This window comes from Haliotis rufescens, unplaced genomic scaffold, assembly GCF_023055435.1.
Source record: "Haliotis rufescens isolate VD_foot unplaced genomic scaffold, xgHalRufe1.0.p SCAF_7, whole genome shotgun sequence".
Classification (NCBI taxonomy): domain Eukaryota; kingdom Metazoa; phylum Mollusca; class Gastropoda; order Lepetellida; family Haliotidae; genus Haliotis; species Haliotis rufescens.
Window position 1 is genome coordinate 39,567,978 of NW_025964361.1, and position 20,869 is coordinate 39,588,846.

General features: G+C 42.4%; 2 protein-coding genes across 5 annotated transcripts in view; both read right to left on the bottom strand.

Moving 5' to 3' along the window:
- LOC124144201 (glycine betaine reductase ATRR-like) overlaps window positions 1–20,869 on the bottom strand; it is a 67,268-nt gene that overhangs the window by 23,041 nt on the left and 23,358 nt on the right. For both annotated transcript variants that reach the window (XM_046513489.2, XM_046513490.2), the window contains one exon: window positions 20,629–20,825. In XM_046513489.2, the coding sequence (XP_046369445.2) occupies window positions 20,629–20,825 (197 nt within the window). The remainder of the gene's footprint in view (window positions 1–20,628; window positions 20,826–20,869) is intronic.
- LOC125376042 lies at window positions 672–14,687 on the bottom strand. Of its 3 annotated transcripts, none has more exons than XM_048387329.1 (2): window positions 9,699–14,687; window positions 672–1,559 (listed from the first exon to the last, which is right to left on the bottom strand). In XM_048387329.1, exon 1 carries the CDS (start codon window positions 14,478–14,480, stop codon window positions 11,712–11,714), a length of 2,769 nt encoding a protein of 922 aa, XP_048243286.1. In that variant the 5' UTR covers window positions 14,481–14,687; the 3' UTR covers window positions 672–1,559; window positions 9,699–11,711. The 3 variants fall into 3 exon arrangements, with proteins under 3 accessions (XP_048243286.1, XP_048243285.1, XP_048243287.1); XM_048387328.1 differs by lacking the exon at window positions 672–1,559 and adding an exon at window positions 1,570–3,544 and having other exon boundaries at window positions 11,747–14,687; XM_048387330.1 differs by lacking the exon at window positions 672–1,559 and adding an exon at window positions 3,407–4,593 and having other exon boundaries at window positions 12,798–14,687.

The following is a 20,869-nucleotide window of genomic DNA, read 5'->3' on the forward strand; positions in this document are numbered from 1 at the left end:
GTCATATTTTCACAGAATTGGAAGATATGACCCGCGATGAACTGAACTACTCGGTCTCCTGTTTTATTTGTGAGGTAAAGAAGTTAGACGGCTCGGACTATCCTCCAGATACACTGTACAGTTTTGTCATCTGCATTCAGCTGTACTTGGATACGCTTGACAAGTGCTACAAACTACTAACTGATGACTCGTTTTCCCAGATTCGGAATACTGTGGATATGTGATGAAAATCAAAAGCAAAACCTGCAAACAGAAGAAACAAGCACAGATTATTACACCGGAAGAAGAAGACGTGTTATGGTCAAAAGGCTGTTTAGGAAGTGACAAACCTTCCCAGTTGCTAGACACAATGGTATATCTGATTGGTATGAACTTTGCACTACGTGGTGGACAGGAACATAGAAACTTGCGCAGAGGATCATTTTCACAATTTGAGATCTGTGAAAGTCAACATGGACGTTATCTTATGTACACTGAACAAACTTCGAAAACAAACAGTGGTGGACTGAAACATCGCAGACTGGACAACAAACGAGTTGTTGCGTACGCAAATGTGGACAGGCCTGGTAGATGTAAGACAGCCTTTTTGGGGTGATCCCAATAACTGTCAGGCCTCGGTTTGGGGAATTAGCTATTGGGAGCTAGCCTTGAAACAAGAGAGAAGAGAGCTGTGAGGTCCTTAGGGTTTATTCAAGCAAGTGTCTATATCATTCAAGTTACATCAATTAATATATTATAGTGACATACAATGATAATAATGATAATGATATGCTAACACAGTGTCCGTCTCATAAAGGCATAATAATAAAAGCAATGGAATTAATATTGGAGTATGTACGGTAACATTATACAACAGATGCGGTATTTACTAGTATAAAAACGGTAATGCCAAATAACATTTCTTAAAAGCTAAATTGAGAAGTCGTAACATTTTAATAGAACATGTACGGTAGACTGCACCAACTGCTTAGATGAGGAACATGACATTTACTTATGAAAAGACGGTAAACATTAATATTTGTAGTTTCAGTAATAATTATCACAACATAATAATTTCGGCTAATACGGAAGGTAAATACTTGATCTAAATAAAGATACGAATGTACGCGGTAGAAGACATAGCTCGGTTTTAGTTAGTGTAATTATTAGTTTTAGTGGTGATTACTTTGGTGACTACGGTAATGAATCACGGCGGCTATGTTGCTATTGACTACGCACATTTCCTGTATATATACGGAGCTAGCTAATGGAGTGAATACGGCAATTGTATACCTAAACGATGCGCGTTTAAATGTACCTTGTTATGAAGTATAAAAGATGACTATAACACTATTTAAATGACTACGGTAATAAAATTGTAGTATAGGTTGTGTTGTAGCGTATGCAACTATATGAGGAAAGGGACTCTTTACAATATATTCAAATACTTACTTAATGAGGATAAAACCTAAGAAATATGGAATGCGTTGTTATAGCCTATTCTGTAAGCGCACACGGAAGGTAAAGCTGCTCATATAACCTTTGATCGGTGGACTGTCGGAAAATATGGACTAACCGACCTACGTATAGAATAAATCGCTACGCTACCTGCACTGTATATGCATCTGGCATTTTGAACAGATGATGTTAGACATAGAAGGGGAATATAATCATGGATGTCGAAATATAGGAGAGAACTATTGGTGCCGCATATTAATGACACATAAACTGGAGGAGCCCACGACGCATTACACTTCAAATAACACTGGGAAGTTACTGTGTATTAAACAGTAAATACTATATATAATGAGCAGTCATTTAGAACTTGTACACAGTAGATTGAGAGTTACAATATGGCAGTACTGATTCAACTTAACTATAACATTTTCTAGACAATAATAACAATGAAATAAGAAGTTTAGTCATAAAATAGGAAAATTTAAATGTTTCTTACCTTGAAACAAGAGAGAAGAGAGCTGTGAGGTCCTTAGGGTTTATTCAAGCAAGTGTGCTGAGGACCAACACCCAAGGAGTTATATACACCCACAGCTCTACTCTTATCACATTAACAATTACTTTGAAGTTGTAATTTCGGTCTCTGTTATCTGCCCTGGGCTGTCAAAGTTGACTACACAAAAGCTGGTGGTAATAGAATGGTATCAGTATTGCCTAAGAAGAGTTTTTTTTAATTACAGTTTAAGATGGTGGTCAAAACCTGCGCCAGCTGGTAACAAAACATTTATCAAGAGAACAAGGGCCGGGGCGGACGTACGCGCCGACTTTATCTATGATTACGTAATTTACTGTTCGCGTGAATGAGCTTGCCAAGGAGCAGCCGTCATGGTCGACCAGTGGCGATAAAAACGAGAAATACTGGTCTAGCGACTTTCGAATTTTAGAATTTCCCAGTTTAAGTTTAATTTGTTTAAAATATAAAAAGTGTAATGAAATATATGCACTGTAACAATACCCCTGTGCGTCGTGGAGCTTTTGTCCTCAAAAGCCAAAAGAAAAGGATTAAAATGAAGCGAATATACATAGATAATCAGAATACAATGATACAATAGATTACGTTGGACATGAACAAATGTGTGCATGAAGATAGTTTGATCAGTTGAAAACATAAGGCACACGATTTCCATTACAAAGATTCTGAAACATACCTACATATTAAACTACAAGAAAAATGACAATTTGAAGTAATGAACAAGCATTTCTGTGAAAAGGAAACCGGTTAACAAGAACATACATAATATGAGGAAAGGTTGTTGTGTGATGAGGGAGTTTTTAGCGTTCCCCAACAATTTGCCCTTACACTGTCAAACATTTCACATCACGCTAGGTCTACGATTGAAAGTATCCGTTGTGAAATATTAGGATATAGGTGGCAAAGGGGTGCTTAAAGAGTTTGTGAATGTGCGGGAAGTGAGGCACCAGAAGGAGGTTGGATGTGCAAATGGGAAGGACACAGAGTGAGTGGAAGAATTGGAATTGTGGCACACTCAAGTCTTGGAGAAGACAGTTGAGATTTTGAGACAAGGATGAGAAATGCTGCCCAAGGAACAGCCAAGATTCCTAACGAGTGGAGACATTGTAGTCCGTTAAGGTGGTGATGACAACGAGAAATTAACGGTAGTTGACGTGTACATATCATAGTTAGGGATTGGAGGCAAAGCAAGTTCACTCAGGACAGGAGGCACGAATATCAGCCGAACTCAAGGATAGTGGCTCTCCATGATGGACCAAAGACAAAAAGAAACCAAAGTACAAGTCAGATGGGATGACCATTGATGCAGGAAAGTTGTGGCCACAACATTTCACTGCGTAGCACTTATAGAACACAAGGCAATTTGATTACCTGTAGGGGGTGGTCAGAGCTCATCTACCTTGACAAATGATGACTTGTTGCCAGGAGGAATAGCATGGAAGGTCAAGACCTATGATTTTGCAAAATATCTGTGTTTCCGTTTCCGTCTGTGACCAGATCCTGTTCTAAATGTATGGTAATCACTTATCATTTCCGCACTAAGGTTGGAGGCAGGTTCCCAGGTGCGTTGGGGGTAACCTTCCCATTCAATTAGGTAATGAGTTACTCCTGACTTCTTTTTAGCTTTGTGTATGCGTTTTACAGCATAAAGTTGATCATCTGGTTGGGCAGATGATGTGGGACTCTGTGGAATAGTGTCAGAGTTATCAGACGAGTGAGGTAGCATAATGGGATGCTCCACGGAAGTGTGCTGTGTTGTGGTAGGGTTGTCAGGATGGGAGGATGTTGACTGAGTTGGAGTTGATTGATGCTGGGCTGTTTGTGAGGCTTCTCTACGAGGATTGTCGGGCTGGGAGGCCGTCGACTGAGTGGGTGTTGCTAGATGCTGAGCTGGTTGTGCAGTTTGTCTTCGAGGGGTTGGAGGTGTATAAGTTTTAAGTCTGTTGGCATGAATGAAGGATTTATGTTCTTTGTTTGTGTTAGTGTTCAGTAGTTTGAATGTATGGTTTAGACCGATGCGAATGATTCTGTAAGGTCCTATCCATTTCTTTGACAGTTTGGGGGAAAGGCCAGTTTTGAGTTGGATCAGTCATGAGAACCTGATCACCAACTGCAAATGAAGGTTCCTTGGCTCTGACATCCTGAAGATTCATGCTTTTATCCTGAGCAGCAGACATGTTGTCCTTTGCAAGGGATTTTGCAACATTCAGATTTTTCAAGAGATCTTGAAGATGACCCTGTGCATCTTTGCCGAGGGTAGATTTAGGCAGCAAGGTTGTGTCAAAAGGAAGATTCATTTCCTTTCCAAACAGAAGGCAGTGTGGTGAATACCCTGTAGATTGACAAGGTACATTGCGCATGGCCATCATAACACATGGAATGAGTTTGGCCCAATTGGTCTGATCAGGGTCAGCATATGTTCGGAGAGCCTGCTCTATGACACTGTTCCTCCTTTCACACATCCCATTAGTCTGGGGGTGGTAGGACGAAGTGTAGTAGTGCTTGATATCGAGGAGTTCACAGAGAGCATTTACTAGCTTGGAAGTGAACTGCCTACCTCTGTCAGTAAGAAGAGTACGGGGAGCACCAAACCGTGAGAAAACCTCAGTGAACAGGATTGATGCAACCTCGGAGGCTTCTTGAGTGCTCTTGTTGGCTGAGTGAGAATTAGCATGTTGGAGAGAAGAGGCAGTCGAGGGTGTAGGCCTCTTGTTGCCTGCATTGGGATTGGCGTAATGGCAAGAATGAGCAGTCGAGGGTGTAGACCTCTTGTTGCCTGTATTGGGATTGGCATAATGGGAAGAATGGGCAGTCGAGGGTGTAGACCTCTTGTTGCCTGTATTGGCATTGGCATAATGGTGAGAAGTGGCAGTCGAGGGTGTAGACCTCATGTTGCCTGCATTGGGATTTGCATAATGGTGAGAAGTGGCAGTCGAGGGAGTAGGCCTCGTGTTGCCTTGGTGATGAGGAAATGACACTTTGGGGCTGCTTGATGGTGACATCAAATGTGAAGTTGGAGTGGGTAAGAGTGGAGATGAAGCAGTGGCAGCTACTTGTGCATATGTGTGGGTTGATGAGATGGGTTCTGTTGAAATGGGTGGGGAGGGTATTTTGTCAGTGTTCGGTTGATGTTCTTGCTCTGCATGAGGAATGCGAGATAAGGCATCTGCATTTGTGTTGGCTTTGCCTGGCCTGTGTATGATCTCAAAATCATACTCTTGCAGCATGAGGGACCATCTACTAAGGCGACCAGAGTCATGTTTGGTTTTCTTAAGCCAAGTCAGAGCTTTGTGGTCTGTGTAAACAGAAAATGATCCATTTGCAAGGTACACCCTGAAGTTTTTAATACCTTCTAGGACGGCCAGGCATTCTAGATGTGTGATACCCCAATTCTTTTCAGCAGTATGGAGAGAGCGGCCGCCATAACATATTACATGTTCTCTACTTTGAGGATCAAGTTGGCCTAAGATGTACCCTATTGCAGTTTGTGATGCATCAGTTGTGAGGATGAAGGGTTGGTTTTGGTCAGGGTATGCGAGGATAGGTGCAGTTGTAAGGGCATGTTTTAGCTTTTCAAATGCCTGTTGACAATTGTATGACCATTCGAAAGATGCATCTTTTTTAAGAAGATTGTAAAGAGGGGAGGCAATGCCCGAAAAGTTTGCTACAAATTTCCTATAATATGATGCCAAACCTAGGAAATGGCGCACGTCATGGACATTTTTAGGAGGTGGAATCTGTGTGACTGAATCTATTTTGGAAGGATCAACATGGATGCCATCTTTGCTGAAGATATGCCCTAAGTAGGTAACTTGTTTTGTCGCGAATTTACATTTGCTGGGTTTTAGAGTGAGGCCTGCTTCACTGATCTTTTGGAATACTGCCTTGAGGTGATTCAGATGTTCAGAAAAGGTTTTAGAAAATATTATTATGTCATCGACATATATCAATATGTAACGCCAATTCATCTCTTTTAGTGCCTCTGAAATGGTTTGCTGAAATGCCATAGGAGCATTTTTGAGGCCGAAAGGAAGGCGATTCCATTCAAAAACACCATCAGGCGTAATGAAGGCGGACTTGTTTTTTGTATCTGGGTGGAGTGGTATTTGCCAAAAGCCACTAGCACAATCAAGCACACTAAAGATTTTGGCATGGCTGTCACCTGCGGCATCAACGACATCTTCAAAACGTGGCAGAGGAAAAAATATAGGCTTAGTAACTGCATTGAGGCGTCTATAATCTACGGCAAAGCAGTAAGAGCTGTCACGTTTCTTAACCATGACAACAGGTGAGTGCCACTCAGAAGAACTAGGTTGAATGATATTGGCATCTAACATTTCTTTTACCTGTCTTGAACATTCTTTTCTAATGGCTGCGTTTTGCCTGTAAAAAGGGAGTCTAATCGGTCTGGCATCACCTGTTTCTATTCTGTGTTGATGTAAGTGGGTGTGTCCTAATTCTGACCAATCTGAGGCAAAAACTGACCTTTGTGATTGGAGAAATGCACGTAAATGTGTTTGTTGTTCATGTGTGAGGTCTGCATCACTAAGATCAAAGTCAATGTCCTGTGAATGTGTTGTGTTAGCACTTGTAGTAGTAGGAGGATCAGAATCAGAAGTGTCAGGAAGGTCAAGGACAGATGTGGGGTCAATCTCTGAGGCTACAGTAACCACTGTTTTTGAATATAAAGTGACATGGCTGTCACTCGCATTAAGCAATCTCATGCAAGCTGATTTTGGATTGTTGGTTATAAGGCACTTAGCACCTTGGAGCTGCATGTCATTTAATGCCGGAACTGGTTCAAGAAGAAAAACTTGACCTTGTTGACAATGAGAAACTTTGATGGGAATGTCAGCTTGAGAGTGTGGAGGAATAATTACAGCCTTGCATGGTCTTGCGTAGCCTCCATTGATTGATGCCAGAGAGACTGAAACAAGACCTTCGTGTATGTGAAGACATTTTGAGGGCAGGTCTATAGTGACTTTGTTTAATTCAAGGAAGTCAATGCCTAATTTGAGAGAGTGATGTAAGTTGTGAAAGACATGAAAGATTTGGGGGAGGTAGATATGCCCTATGTTAATGTCAAGAGAGACAGAACCTAGCACAGAATGTTTTTCACCACCTACACCTATGATTTCAGTTAGGTGAGATGGGCGTAAATGAGAGGGTTTGATGCCAACTTTATTTAAGTAGCCCATGCTGACACAGCTAACTGATGCACCTGTGTCAACAAGAGCTGTAGTTCTCACTTGTTTAACCTTGACATGAACAGTGTTCTTTGTCAAGGGAGCAACAAGTGATACAAAGGCTGACTCTTGCCTGACCCCAGAACGCTGAGTATCAGGTATGAGTCCCTGTGGCTGTTGATATTGTGCATAGTATGCGCGCATGCATACCTTTGCATGGTGACCTATGCGTGAGCAATAATTACAGACTGTATTTCTATGAGGGCAATTGTGAGGGAACCGAAAAAACTCACCACATCCGCGACATCTGCCTCGAAGGTGCTGTGGAATTGGCAGACTTTGACTGTTGCTGGAGCTGTACGGGTAGAAGGATGGCGTCTGTTGTTGTTGCTGTGCTGTGTGGTGGGGCTGAGGTGGTGGAACTGGATACTCCTTCTGTGGTGGCTGATAGTGCTGTGGTGGTTGATATTGTTCCTGCCGTATCTGGTATTGATGTTGTAGTGGTTGGTACTGCTGTGGTGGTGGTTGGTATGGTTCCTCTGGTGACTGGTATGGTTCCTGTGGTGACTGGTATGGTTCTTGTGGTGACTGGTATGGTTCCTGTGGTGACTGGTATGGATCCTGTGGTGGTTGGTATTGTTCCTGTGGTGGTTGGTACTGCTGTGGTGACTGGTATGGATCCTCTTGTGGTTGGTATGGTTCCTGTTGTGGTTGCTGGTGGTATCTTGGTGATGGGGAGGGTGGCTGTTGCTGGACCTGGGGCTCGTGCTGCTGATGGTGGGATGAGGGAGTTGCTGATTGTACAGCACAGACCTTGTTTGTAGTGATCAGCATGGTCACCAAGTTCGTTAATTGCTCAACTTGTTGGACCAAGCTGACCTCTTCCTTGCTTGGGGCCTGCGATTGTACAGCCAGTTGGGCATGGTGACGAACCTCATCCAGGGTCAATGGCTCCTTCATATACACCCACTGCTTAATCTGTGGGAGTAGCCCATTGATGGCAATGGCTACTATCACAGATTGTGGTAAGCAGGAGTGTAACGTGGATGCTTTGACCCTGGTGATGAAGTCTCCAACGTCCTCCTGTTTCTTCTGTGTCATATCAAGAAGACTCAAATTGAAGGCTGATGAACTGCGAAATCGTTGCTGAAAGGCCGCTTTCAGCAAGTGGATGTCAAGCTGTGTGTGCGCAGGCAGGTCCCTGAACCATACTTTAGCAGCTCCGTCCAGGTAGAAGGGTAGAATTCTACAGGATTGGGTGTCTGTGTGACCATGGAGGAAGTTGAAGTTGTAGAAATCTGCCCACCAACTTTCAGCATCCTGCTGACCTGTGTATGTGGGGAGATGTATCTGTGCCATTACTGGGGGTTGTTGCTGGGTAAGATGAGACTGACTGTGTTGTTGCTTCTGTAGGGGACGATGGTGTCAGCAGGCATAGTGTGGTGTCAAGCCGTGGAGGTGGTGGTGATAGTGTGGAGTCAGGTACAGGTAACGTCACAGTCTCAACTTGTAGTTCACAAGGCTGGCTCCAGGCACCGAGGATCGAACGTCTCCACCAATTAAGACAGCCTTTTTGGGGTGATCCCAATAACTGTCAGGCCTCGGTTTGGGGAATTAGCTATTGGGAGCTAGCCTTGAAACAAGAGAGAAGAGAGCTGTGAGGTCCTTAGGGTTTATTCAAGCAAGTGTCTATATCATTCAAGTTACATCAATTAATATATTATAGTGACATACAATGATAATAATGATAATGATATGCTAACACAGTGTCCGTCTCATAAAGGCATAATAATAAAAGCAATGGAATTAATATTGGAGTATGTACGGTAACATTATACAACAGATGCGGTATTTACTAGTATAAAAACGGTAATGCCAAATAACATTTCTTAAAAGCTAAATTGAGAAGTCGTAACATTTTAATAGAACATGTACGGTAGACTGCACCAACTGCTTAGATGAGGAACATGACATTTACTTATGAAAAGACGGTAAACATTAATATTTGTAGTTTCAGTAATAATTATCACAACATAATAATTTCGGCTAATACGGAAGGTAAATACTTGATCTAAATAAAGATACGAATGTACGCGGTAGAAGACATAGCTCGGTTTTAGTTAGTGTAATTATTAGTTTTAGTGGTGATTACTTTGGTGACTACGGTAATGAATCACGGCGGCTATGTTGCTATTGACTACGCACATTTCCTGTATATATACGGAGCTAGCTAATGGAGTGAATACGGCAATTGTATACCTAAACGATGCGCGTTTAAATGTACCTTGTTATGAAGTATAAAAGATGACTATAACACTATTTAAATGACTACGGTAATAAAATTGTAGTATAGGTTGTGTTGTAGCGTATGCAACTATATGAGGAAAGGGACTCGTTACAATATATTCAAATACTTACTTAATGAGGATAAAACCTAAGAAATATGGAATGCGTTGTTATAGCCTATTCTGTAAGCGCACACGGAAGGTAAAGCTGCTCATATAACCTTTGATCGGTGGACTGTCGGAAAATATGGACTAACCGACCTACGTATAGAATAAATCTTGCTTGAAACAGTTGTGTTAACTCTAGGAACCGTTTTGTGACTAAGCTACATGTACGCTACGCTACTGCACGGAAATATAAACTGTATATGCATCTGGCATTTTGAACAGATGATGTTAGACATAGAAGGGGAATATAATCATGGATGTCGAAATATAGGAGAGAACTATTGGTGCCGCATATTAATGACACATAAACTGGAGGAGCCCACGACGCATTACACTTCAAATAACACTGGGAAGTTACTGTGTATTAAACAGTAAATACTATATATAATGAGCAGTCATTTAGAACTTGTACACAGTAGATTGAGAGTTACAATATGGCAGTACTGATTCAACTTAACTATAACATTTTCTAGACAATAATAACAATGAAATAAGAAGTTTAGTCATAAAATAGGAATATTTAAATGTTTCTTACCTTGAAACGAGAGAGAAGAGAGCCGTGAGGTCCTTAGGGTTTATTCAAGCAAGTGTGCTGAGGACCAACACCCAAGGAGTTATATACCCCCACAGCTCTACTCTTATCACATTAACAATTACTTTGAAGTTGTAATTTCGGTCTCTGTTATCTGCCCTGGGCTGTCAAAGTTGACTACACAAAAGCTGGTGGTAATAGAATGGTATCAGTATTGCCTAAGAAGAGTTTTTTTTAATTACAGTTTAAGATAGTGGTCAAAACCTGCGCCAGCTGGTAACAAAACATTTATCAAGAGAACAAGGGCCGGGGCGGACGTACGCGCCGACTTTATCTATGATTACGTAATTTACTGTTCGCGTGAATGAGCTTGCCAAGGAGCAGCCGTCATGGTCGACCAGTGGCGATAAAAACGAGAAATACTGGTCTAGCGACTTTCGAATTTTAGAATTTCCCAGTTTAAGTTTAATTTGTTAAAAATATAAAAAGTGTAATGAAATATATGGACTGTAACAATACCCCTGTGCGTCGTGGAGCTTTTGTCCTCAAAAGCCAAAAGAAAAGGATTAAAATGAAGCGAATATACATAGATAATCAGAATACAATGATACAATAGATTACGTTGGACATGAACAAATGTGTGCATGAAGATAGTTTGATCAGTTGAAAACATAAGGCACACGATTTCCATTACAAAGATTCTGAAACATACCTACATATTAAACTACAAGAAAAATGACAATTTGAAGTAATGAACAAGCATTTCTGTGAAAAGGAAACCGGTTAACAAGAACATACATAATATGAGGAAAGGTTGTTGTGTGATGAGGGAGTTTTTAGCGTTCCCCAACAATTTGCCCTTACACTGTCAAACATTTCACATCACGCTAGGTCTACGATTGAAAGTATCCGTTGTGAAATATTAGGATATAGGTGGCAAAGGGGTGCTTAAAGAGTTTGTGAATGTGCGGGAAGTGAGGCACCAGAAGGAGGTTGGATGTGCAAATGGGAAGGACACAGAGTGAGTGGAAGAATTGGAATTGTGGCACACTCAAGTCTTGGAGAAGACAGTTGAGATTTTGAGACAAGGATGAGAAATGCTGCCCAAGGAACAGCCAAGATTCCTAACGAGTGGAGACATTGTAGTCCGTTAAGGTGGTGATGACAACGAGAAATTAACGGTAGTTGACGTGTACATATCATAGTTAGGGATTGGAGGCAAAGCAAGTTCACTCAGGACAGGAGGCACGAATATCAGCCGAACTCAAGGATAGTGGCTCTCCATGATGGACCAAAGACAAAAAGAAACCAAAGTACAAGTCAGATGGGATGACCATTGATGCAGGAAAGTTGTGGCCACAACATTTCACTGCGTAGCACTTATAGAACACAAGGCAATTTGATTACCTGTAGGGGGTGGTCAGAGCTCATCTACCTTGACAAATGATGACTTGTTGCCAGGAGGAATAGCATGGAAGGTCAAGACCTATGATTTTGCAAAATATCTGTGTTTCCGTTTCCGTCTGTGACCAGATCCTGTTCTAAATGTATGGTAATCACTTATCATTTCCGCACTAAGGTTGGAGGCAGGTTCCCAGGTGGGGGTAACCTTCCCATTCAATTAGGTAATGAGTTACTCCTGACTTCTTTTTAGCTTTGTGTATGCGTTTTACAGCATAAAGTTGATCATCTGGTTGGGCAGATGATGTGGGACTCTGTGGAATAGTGTCAGAGTTATCAGACGAGTGAGGTAGCATAATGGGATGCTCCACGGAAGTGTGCTGTGTTGTGGTAGGGTTGTCAGGATGGGAGGATGTTGACTGAGTTGGAGGTGATTGATGCTGAGCTGTTTGTAAGGCTTCTCTACGAGGATTGTCGGGCTGGGAGGCCGTCGACTGAGTGGGTGTTGCTAGATGCTGAGCTGGTTGTGCAGTTTGTCTTCGAGGGGTTGGAGGTGTATAAGTTTTAAGTCTGTTGGCATGAATGAAGGATTTATGTTCTTTGTTTGTGTTAGTGTTCAGTAGTTTGAATGTATAGTTTAGACCGATGCGAATGATTCTGTAAGGTCCTATCCATTTCTTTGACAGTTTGGGGGAAAGGCCAGTTTTGACAGTTGGATCAGTCATGAGAACCTGATCACCAACTGCAAATGAAGGTTCCTTGGCTCTGACATCCTGAAGATTCATGCTTTTATCCTGAGCAGCAGACATGTTGTCCTTTGCAAGGGATTTTGCAACATTCAGATTTTTCAAGAGATCTTGAAGATGACCCTGTGCATCTTTGCCGAGGGTAGATTTAGGCAGCAAGGTTGTGTCAAAAGGAAGATTCATTTCCTTTCCAAACAGAAGGTAGTGTGGTGAATACCCTGTAGATTGACAAGGTACATTGCGCATGGCCATCATAACACATGGAATGAGTTTGGCCCAATTGGTCTGATCAGGGTCAGCATATGTTCGGAGAGCCTGCTCTATGACACTGTTCCTCCTTTCACACATCCCATTAGTCTGGGGGTGATAGGACGAAGTGTAGTAGTGCTTGATATCGAGGAGTTCACAGAGAGCATTTACTAGCTTGGAAGTGAACTGCCTACCTCTGTCAGTAAGAAGAGTACGGGGAGCACCAAACCGTGAGAAAACCTCAGTGAACAGGATTGATGCAACCTCGGAGGCTTCTTGAGTGCGCATAAGGAAACCTTCAGTCCAGCGTGAGAAGGAATCAACTGCAAGGAGAACATACTTATAACCTTCCTTAGTCTCAGGCAATGGCCCAAGGATGTCAACATGGAGACGAGAGAATGTGTCCTCAATAGGCATGGGCACCATTGGTGCTGGCTTGGCATTTGTCCTTCTTTTGGAGCGTTGGCAGTCATCACAGGACTTGACATAATTCTCAATATCCTGGTATAAGCCTGGCCAGTAATACTTTGTGAGTATTGTCTGACGAGTGGCATCTCGTCCAAAGTGGCAACCACCAGCTTTGGAATCATGGTAGGCAAAAAGAAGCTCTTTGCGACAGCAGACAGGGACAGCTAGCTGTGTTACCATAGGAGGGCGATTGTTTTTCTGACCTCGATGCTTTGCATGATAGAAGTGGTACAGAATACCATCACGTATGTCATACTCTTGAGCAAGGCCAGTTAGACCCTTGACTTGAACATCTGTATAGGTGGAAGGAATTTCACCTTTTTCAATGTAGTCCATGATTGGACAAAGGTCAGGGGATTTACGTTGCTTTTCTGCCAAGTCTTTATCATCAAGATCAGTTCCTATAGCAAAGACCATAGGGCCTGAAGGAGGATCGTGAGGACACGACTTGTAGACAAAGTCTACAGATATAGAGGATGTTATGTCATCTCTACTGATATCTTCTGATGAGACACTGTGTGAGTCAAGAGTGTCATTGTCAATGTTTGTATGCTTTGGAAAGTTGTTTTGTGGAGATGAGCATGATTTGGTTGAAGAGGAAGAAGACCTCAGTTGGCTGGAGGGACGAGACATGAATGGTAGTTTGGTGTGGACACTGTTGTTGGAGGATTTTGTAGCAATGGTGACCGACTTGTTTGTCTTCTTGTCAGTAGGTGGCATGGGACTTGGATGAGCATGGCTGGCTGGTTTGTGAGATAAGGCTGTTGAGGGTGTAGACCTCATATTGCCTGCTTTTGAATAAGCATATTGGCGAGTGAAGGAAGTCGAAGGTGTAGACCTCTTGTTGGCTGAGTGAGAATTAGCATGTTGGAGAGAAGAGGCAGTCGAGGGTGTAGGCCTCTTGTTGCCTGCATTGGGATTGGCGTAATGGCAAGAATGAGCAGTCGAGGGTGTAGACCTCTTGTTGCCTGTATTGGGATTGGCATAATGGGAAGAATGGGCAGTCGAGGGTGTAGACCTCTTGTTGCCTGTATTGGCATTGGCATAATGGTGAGAAGTGGCAGTCGAGGGTGTAGACCTCATGTTGCCTGCATTGGGATTTGCATAATGGCGAGAAGTGGCAGTCGAGGGTGTAAACCTCATGTTGCCTGTATTGGGATTGGCATAATGGTGAGAAGTGGCAGTCGAGGGAGTAGGCCTCGTGTTGCCTTGGTGATGAGGGAATGACACTTTGGGGCTGCTTGATGGTGACATCAAATGTGAAGTTGGAGTGGGTAAGAGTGGAGATGAAGCAGTGGCAGCTACTTGTGCATATGTGCGGGTTGATGAGATGGGTTCTGTTGAAATGGGTGGGGAGGGTATATCATCAGTGTTAGGTTGATGTACTTGCTCTGCATGAGGAATGTGAGATAAGGCATCTGCATTTGTGTTGGCTTTGCCTGGCCTGTGTATGATCTCAAAATCATACTCTTGCAGCATGAGGGACCATCTACTAAGGCGACCAGAGTCATGTTTGGTTTTCTTAAGTCAAGTCAGAGCTTTGTGGTCTGTGTAAACAGAAAATGATCCATTTGCAAGGTACACCCTGAAGTTTTTAATACCTTCTAGGACGGCCAGGCATTCTAGATGTGTGATACCCCAATTCTTTTCAGCAGTATGGAGAGAGCGGCCACCATAACATATTACATGTTCTCTACTTTGAGGATCAAGTTGGCCTAAGATGTACCCTATTGCAGTTTGTGATGCATCAGTTGTGAGGATGAAGGGTTGGTTTTGGTCAGGGTATGCGAGGATAGGTGCAGTTGTAAGGGCATGTTTTAGCTTTTCAAATGCCTGTTGACAATTGTATGACCATTCGAAAGATGCATCTTTTTTAAGAAGATTGTAAAGAGGGGAGGCAATGCCCGAAAAGTTTGCTACAAATTTCCTATAATATGATGCCAAACCTAGGAAATGACGCACGTCATGGACATTTTTAGGAGGTGGAATCTGTGTGACTGAATCTATTTTGGAAGGATCAACATGGATGCCATCTTTGCTGAAGATATGCCCTAATTAGGTAACTTGTTTTGTCGCGAATTTACATTTGCTGGGTTTTAGAGTGAGGCCTGCTTCACTGATCTTTTGGAATACTGCCTTGAGGTGATTCAGATGTTCAGAAAAGGTTTTAGAAAATATTATTATGTCATCGACATATATCAATATGTAACGCCAATTCATCTCTTTTAGTGCCTCTGAAATGGTTTGCTGAAATGCCATAGGAGCATTTTTGAGGCCGAAAGGAAGGCGATTCCATTCAAAAACACCATCAGGCGTAATGAAGGCGGACTTGTGTTTTGTATCTGGGTGGAGTGGTATTTGCCAAAAGCCACTAGCACAATCAAGCACACTAAAGATTTTGGCATGGCTGTCACCTACGGCATCAACGACATCTTCAAAACGTGGCAGAGGAAAAAATATAGGCTAAGTAAATGCATTGAGGCGTCTATAATCTACGGCAAAGCGGTAAGAGCTGTCACGTTTCTTAACCATGACAACAGGTGAGTGCCACTCAGAAGAACTAGGTTGAATGATATTGGCATCTAACATTTCTTTTACCTGTCTTGAACATTCTTTTCTAATGGCTGCGTTTTGCCTGTAAAAAGGGAGTCTAATCGGTCTGGCATCACCTGTTTCTATTCTGTGTTGATGTAAGTGGGTGTGTCCTAATTCTGACCAATCTGAGGCAAAAACTGACCTTTGTGATTGGAGAAATGCACGTAAATGTGTTTGTTGTTCATGTGTGAGGTCTGCATCACTAAGATCAAAGTCAATGTCCTGTGAATGTGTTGTGTTAGCACTTGTAGTAGTAGGAGGATCAGAATCAGAAGTGTCAGGAAGGTCAAGGACAGATGTGGGGTCAATCTCTGAGGCTACAGTAACCACTGTTTTTGAATATAAAGTGACATGGCTGTCACTCGCATTAAGCAATCTCATGCAAGCTGATTTTGGATTGTTGGTTATAAGGCACTTAGCACCTTGGAGCTGCATGTCATTTAATGCCGGAACTGGTTCAAGAAGAAAAACTTGACCTTGTTGACAATGAGAAACTTTGATGGGAATGTCAGCTTGAGAGTGTGGAGGAATAATTACAGCCTTGCATGGTCTTGCGTAGCCTCCATTGATTGATGCCAGAGAGACTGAAACAAGACCTTCGTGTATGTGAAGACATTTTGAGGGCAGGTCTATAGTGACTTTGTTTAATTCAAGGAAGTCAATGCCTAATTTGAGAGAGTGATGTAAGTTGTGAAAGACATGAAAGATTTGGGGGAGGTAGATATGCCCTATGTTAATGTCAAGAGAGACAGAACCTAGCACAGAATGTTTTTCACCACCTACACCTATGATTTCAGTTAGGTGAGATGGGCGTAAATGAGAGGGTTTGATGCCAACTTTATTTAAGTAGCCCATGCTGACACAGCTAACTGATGCACCTGTGTCAACAAGAGCTGTAGTTCTCACTTGTTTAACCTTGACATGAACAGTGTTCTTTGTCAAGGGAGCAACAAGTGATACAAAGGCTGACTCTTGCCTGACCCCAGAACGCTGAGTATCAGGTATGAGTCCCTGTGGCTGTTGATATTGTGCATAGTATGCGCGCATGCATACCTTTGCATGGTGACCTATGCGTGAGCAATAATTACAGACTGTATTTCTATGAGGGCAATTGTGAGGGAACCGAAAACACTCACCACATCCGCGACATCTGCCTCGAAGGTGCTGTGGAATTGGCAGACTTTGACTGTTGCTGGAGCTGTACGGGTAGAAGGATGGCGTCTGTTGTTGTTGCTGTGCTGTGTGGTGGGGCTGAGATGGTGGAACTGGATACTCCTTCTGTGGTGGCTGATAGTGCTGTGGTGGTTGATATTGTTCCTGCCGTATCTGGTATTGATGTTGTAGTGGTTGGTACTGCTGTGGTGGTGGTTGGTATGGTTCCTGTGGTGACTGGTATGGTTCCTGTGGTGGTTGGTATGGTTCTTGTGGTGACTGGTATGGTTCCTGTGGTGACTGGTATGGATCCTGTGGTGGTTGGTATTGTTCCTGTGGTGGTTGGTACTGCTGTGGTGACTGGTATGGATCCTCTTGTGGTTGGTATGGTTCCTGTTGTGAATGCTGGTGGTATCTTGGTGATGGGGAGGGTGGCTGTTGCTGGACCTGGGGCTCGTGCTGCTGATGGTGGGATGAGGGAGTTGCTGATTGTACAGCACAGACCTTGTTTGTAGTGATCAGCATGGTCACCAAGTTCGTTAATTGCTCAACTTGTTGGACCAAGCTGACCTCTTCCTTGCTTGGGGCCTGCGATTGTACAGCCAGTTGGGCATGGTGACGAACCTCATCCAGGGTCAATGGCTCCTTCATATACACCCACTGCTTAATCTGTGGGAGTAGCCCATTGATTGCAATGGCTACTATCACAGATTGTGGTAAGCAGGAGTGTAACGTGGATGCTTGGACCCTGGTGATGAAGTCTCCAACGTCCTCCTGTTCCTTCTGTGTCATATCAAGAAGACTCAAATTGAAGGCTGATGAACTGCGAAATCGTTGCTGAAAGGCCGCTTTCAGCAAGTGGATGTCAAGCTGTGTGTGCGCAGGCAGGTCCCTGAACCATACTTTAGCAGCTCCGTCCAGGTAGAAGGGTAGAATTCTACAGGATTGGGTGTCTGTGTGACCATGGAGGAAGTTGAAGTTGTAGAAATCTGCCCACCAACTTTCAGCATCCTGCTGACCTGTGTATGTGGGGAGATGTATCTGTGCCATTACTGGGGGTTGTTGCTGGGTAAGATGAGACTGACTGTGTTGTTGCTTCTGTAGGGGACGATGGTGTCAGCAGGCATAGTGTGGTGTCAAGCCGTGGAGGTGGTGGTGATAGTGTGGAGTCAGGTACAGGTAACGTCACAGTCTCAACTTGTAGTTCACAAGGCTGGCTCCAGGCACCGAGGATCGAACGTCTCCACCAATTAAGACAGCCTTTTTGGGGTGATCCCAATAACTGTCAGGCCTCGGTTTGGGGAATTAGCTATTGGGAGCTAGCCTTGAAACAAGAGAGAAGAGAGCTGTGAGGTCCTTAGGGTTTATTCAAGCAAGTGTCTATATCATTCAAGTTACATCAATTAATATATAATAGTGACATACAATGATAATAATGATAATGATATGCTAACACAGTGTCCATCTCATAAAGGCATAATAATAAAAGCAATGGAATTAATATTGGAGTATGTACGGTAACATTATACAACAGATGCGGTATTTACTAGTATAAAAACGGTAATGCCAAATAACATTTCTTAAAAGCTAAATTGAGAAGTCGTAACATTTTAATAGAACATGTACGGTAGACTGCACCAACTGCTTAGATGAGGAACATGACATTTACTTATGAAAAGACGGTAAACATTAATATTTGTAGTTTCAGTAATAATTATCACAACATAATAATTTCGGCTAATACGGAAGGTAAATACTTGATCTAAATAAAGATACGAATGTACGCGGTAGAAGACATAGCTCGGTTTTAGTTAGTGTAATTATTAGTTTTAGTGGTGATTACTTTGGTGACTACGGTAATGAATCACGGCGGCTATGTTGCTATTGACTACGCACATTTCCTGTATATATACGGAGCTAGCTAATGGAGTGAATACGGCAATTGTATACCTAAACGATGCGCGTTTAAATGTACCTTGTTATGAAGTATAAAAGATGACTATAACACTATTTAAATGACTACGGTAATAAAATTGTAGTATAGGTTGTGTTGTAGCGTATGCAACTATATGAGGAAAGGGACTCTTTACAATATATTCAAATACTTACTTAATGAGGATAAAACCTAAGAAATATGGAATGCGTTGTTATAGCCTATTCTGTAAGCGCACACGGAAGGTAAAGCTGCTCATATAACCTTTGATCGGTGGACTGTCGGAAAATATGGACTAACCGACCTACGTATAGAATAAATCTTGCTTGAAACAGTTGTGTTAACTCTAGGAACCGTTTTGTGACTAAGCTACATGTACGCTACGCTACTGCACTGTATATGCATCTGGCATTTTGAACAGATGATGTTAGACATAGAAGGGGAATATAATCATGGATGTCGAAATATAGGAGAGAACTATTGGTGCCGCATATTAATGACACATAAACTGGAGGAGCCCACGACGCATTACACTTCAAATAACACTGGGAAGTTACTGTGTATTAAACAGTAAATACTATATATAATGAGCAGTCATTTAGAACTTGTACACAGTAGATTGAGAGTTACAATATGGCAGTACTGATTCAACTTAACTATAACATTTTCTAGACAATAATAACAATGAAATAAGAAGTTTAGTCATAAAATAGGAATATTTAAATGTTTCTTACCTTGAAACAAGAGAGAAGAGAGCCGTGAGGTCCTTAGGGTTTATTCAAGCAAGTGTGCTGAGGACCAACACCCAAGGAGTTATATACCCCCACAGCTCTACTCGTATCACATTAACAATTACTTTGAAGTTGTAATTTCGGTCTCTGTTATCTGCCCTGGGCTGTCAAAGTTGACTACACAAAAGCTGGTGGTAATAGAATGGTATCAGTATTGCCTAAGAAGAGTTTTTTTTAATTACAGTTTAAGATAGTGGTCAAAACCTGCGCCAGCTGGTAACAAAACATTTATCAAGAGAACAAGGGCCGGGGCGGACGTACGCGCCGACTTTATCTATGATTACGTAATTTACTGTTCGCGTGAATGAGCTTGCCAAGGAGTCATGGTCGACCAGTGGCGATAAAAACGAGAAATACTGGTCTAGCGACTTTCGAATTTTAGAATTTCCCAGTTTAAGTTTAATTTGTTAAAAATATAAAAAGTGTAATGAAATATATGCACTGTAACAGATGCATTGTCAATTTGTTTGCAAAGTATTGCTCACTGTGTCCATCTTCATCGAAAACTGATAGCTTTTACTTACGACCATTGGATAAGCCATTTAGAGAGGATCTGTGGTATTGTGATCAACCTTTGGGGAGACATAAGCTTGCGTGTGTTGTTTCAAGACTATGCAAAACAGCAAGTCTTACTGGATACCGTACGAATCCCTCACTGCGCGCCTCAGCAGCAAGCCGACTTTATGAGGCTGGAGTAGACGAACAATTAATATGTGAAGTGACTGGTCATAGATCCACGGCTCTGCGTAACTACAACCGTACAACAGAATCTCAGAAGAAGGCTGTGAGCAGTGTCATTCAGGGTTCGACTGAGACGGCTACCAGCGGCGTTCGCAGTGGTGTAGTCGCTCTTGACAACGAGAAATTGAACATTACCATAAATGTGAATGTGCATTAAAATGAAATCAGGAGTATATGTGCTTAATTTAAAAAAAACCCATTTTGGTCATTAAAGGTTGTTATTTTCCTAATCGTTTGTTCAGCTGCTTTGTCGTTTGAAAGATTTTTTTATTCGAATCCCATTCTAATACTCCCAAGAGTAGTAGAATCGAGATACTGATGGCCTCAGCAACTCTCCATTCCTTAAAAATAATGGAGTGCTTAAACAATAGAGTGACGTCACAAATGTAATTTAAGCAGTGCTGAAACCGTTTACCTTTTAAGGATCACGAAGTAGGATGGTATCATGTAGAAGGGCAGCCTCCTCTTCAGGGCGGCTCTCACCTCCTTCTTGTTGGTCTGCCCTTCTGGCACAAGATAAGAAACGAGGAACTTGTCCTCCCCTTCTTCCCCAATCACCAAGACGACACACGCGTTCACCATCGGGAGTGACATCAGGGCGGACTCCACCGCCTACAGCAAAAATGAATCACACATTATGTTTGAAACAAGCATGT

Coding starts and splice junctions, on each gene's coding strand:
- LOC125376042 (XM_048387328.1), bottom strand. CDS start 14,480: ATGCTGCAAGAGTATGATTTTGAGATCATACACAGGCCAGGCAAAGCC. Junction 3,545..11,746: donor TTACCTAATTGAATGGGAAG/GTTACCCCCACC, acceptor TTGAATGGGAAG/GTTACCCCCAACGCACCTGG.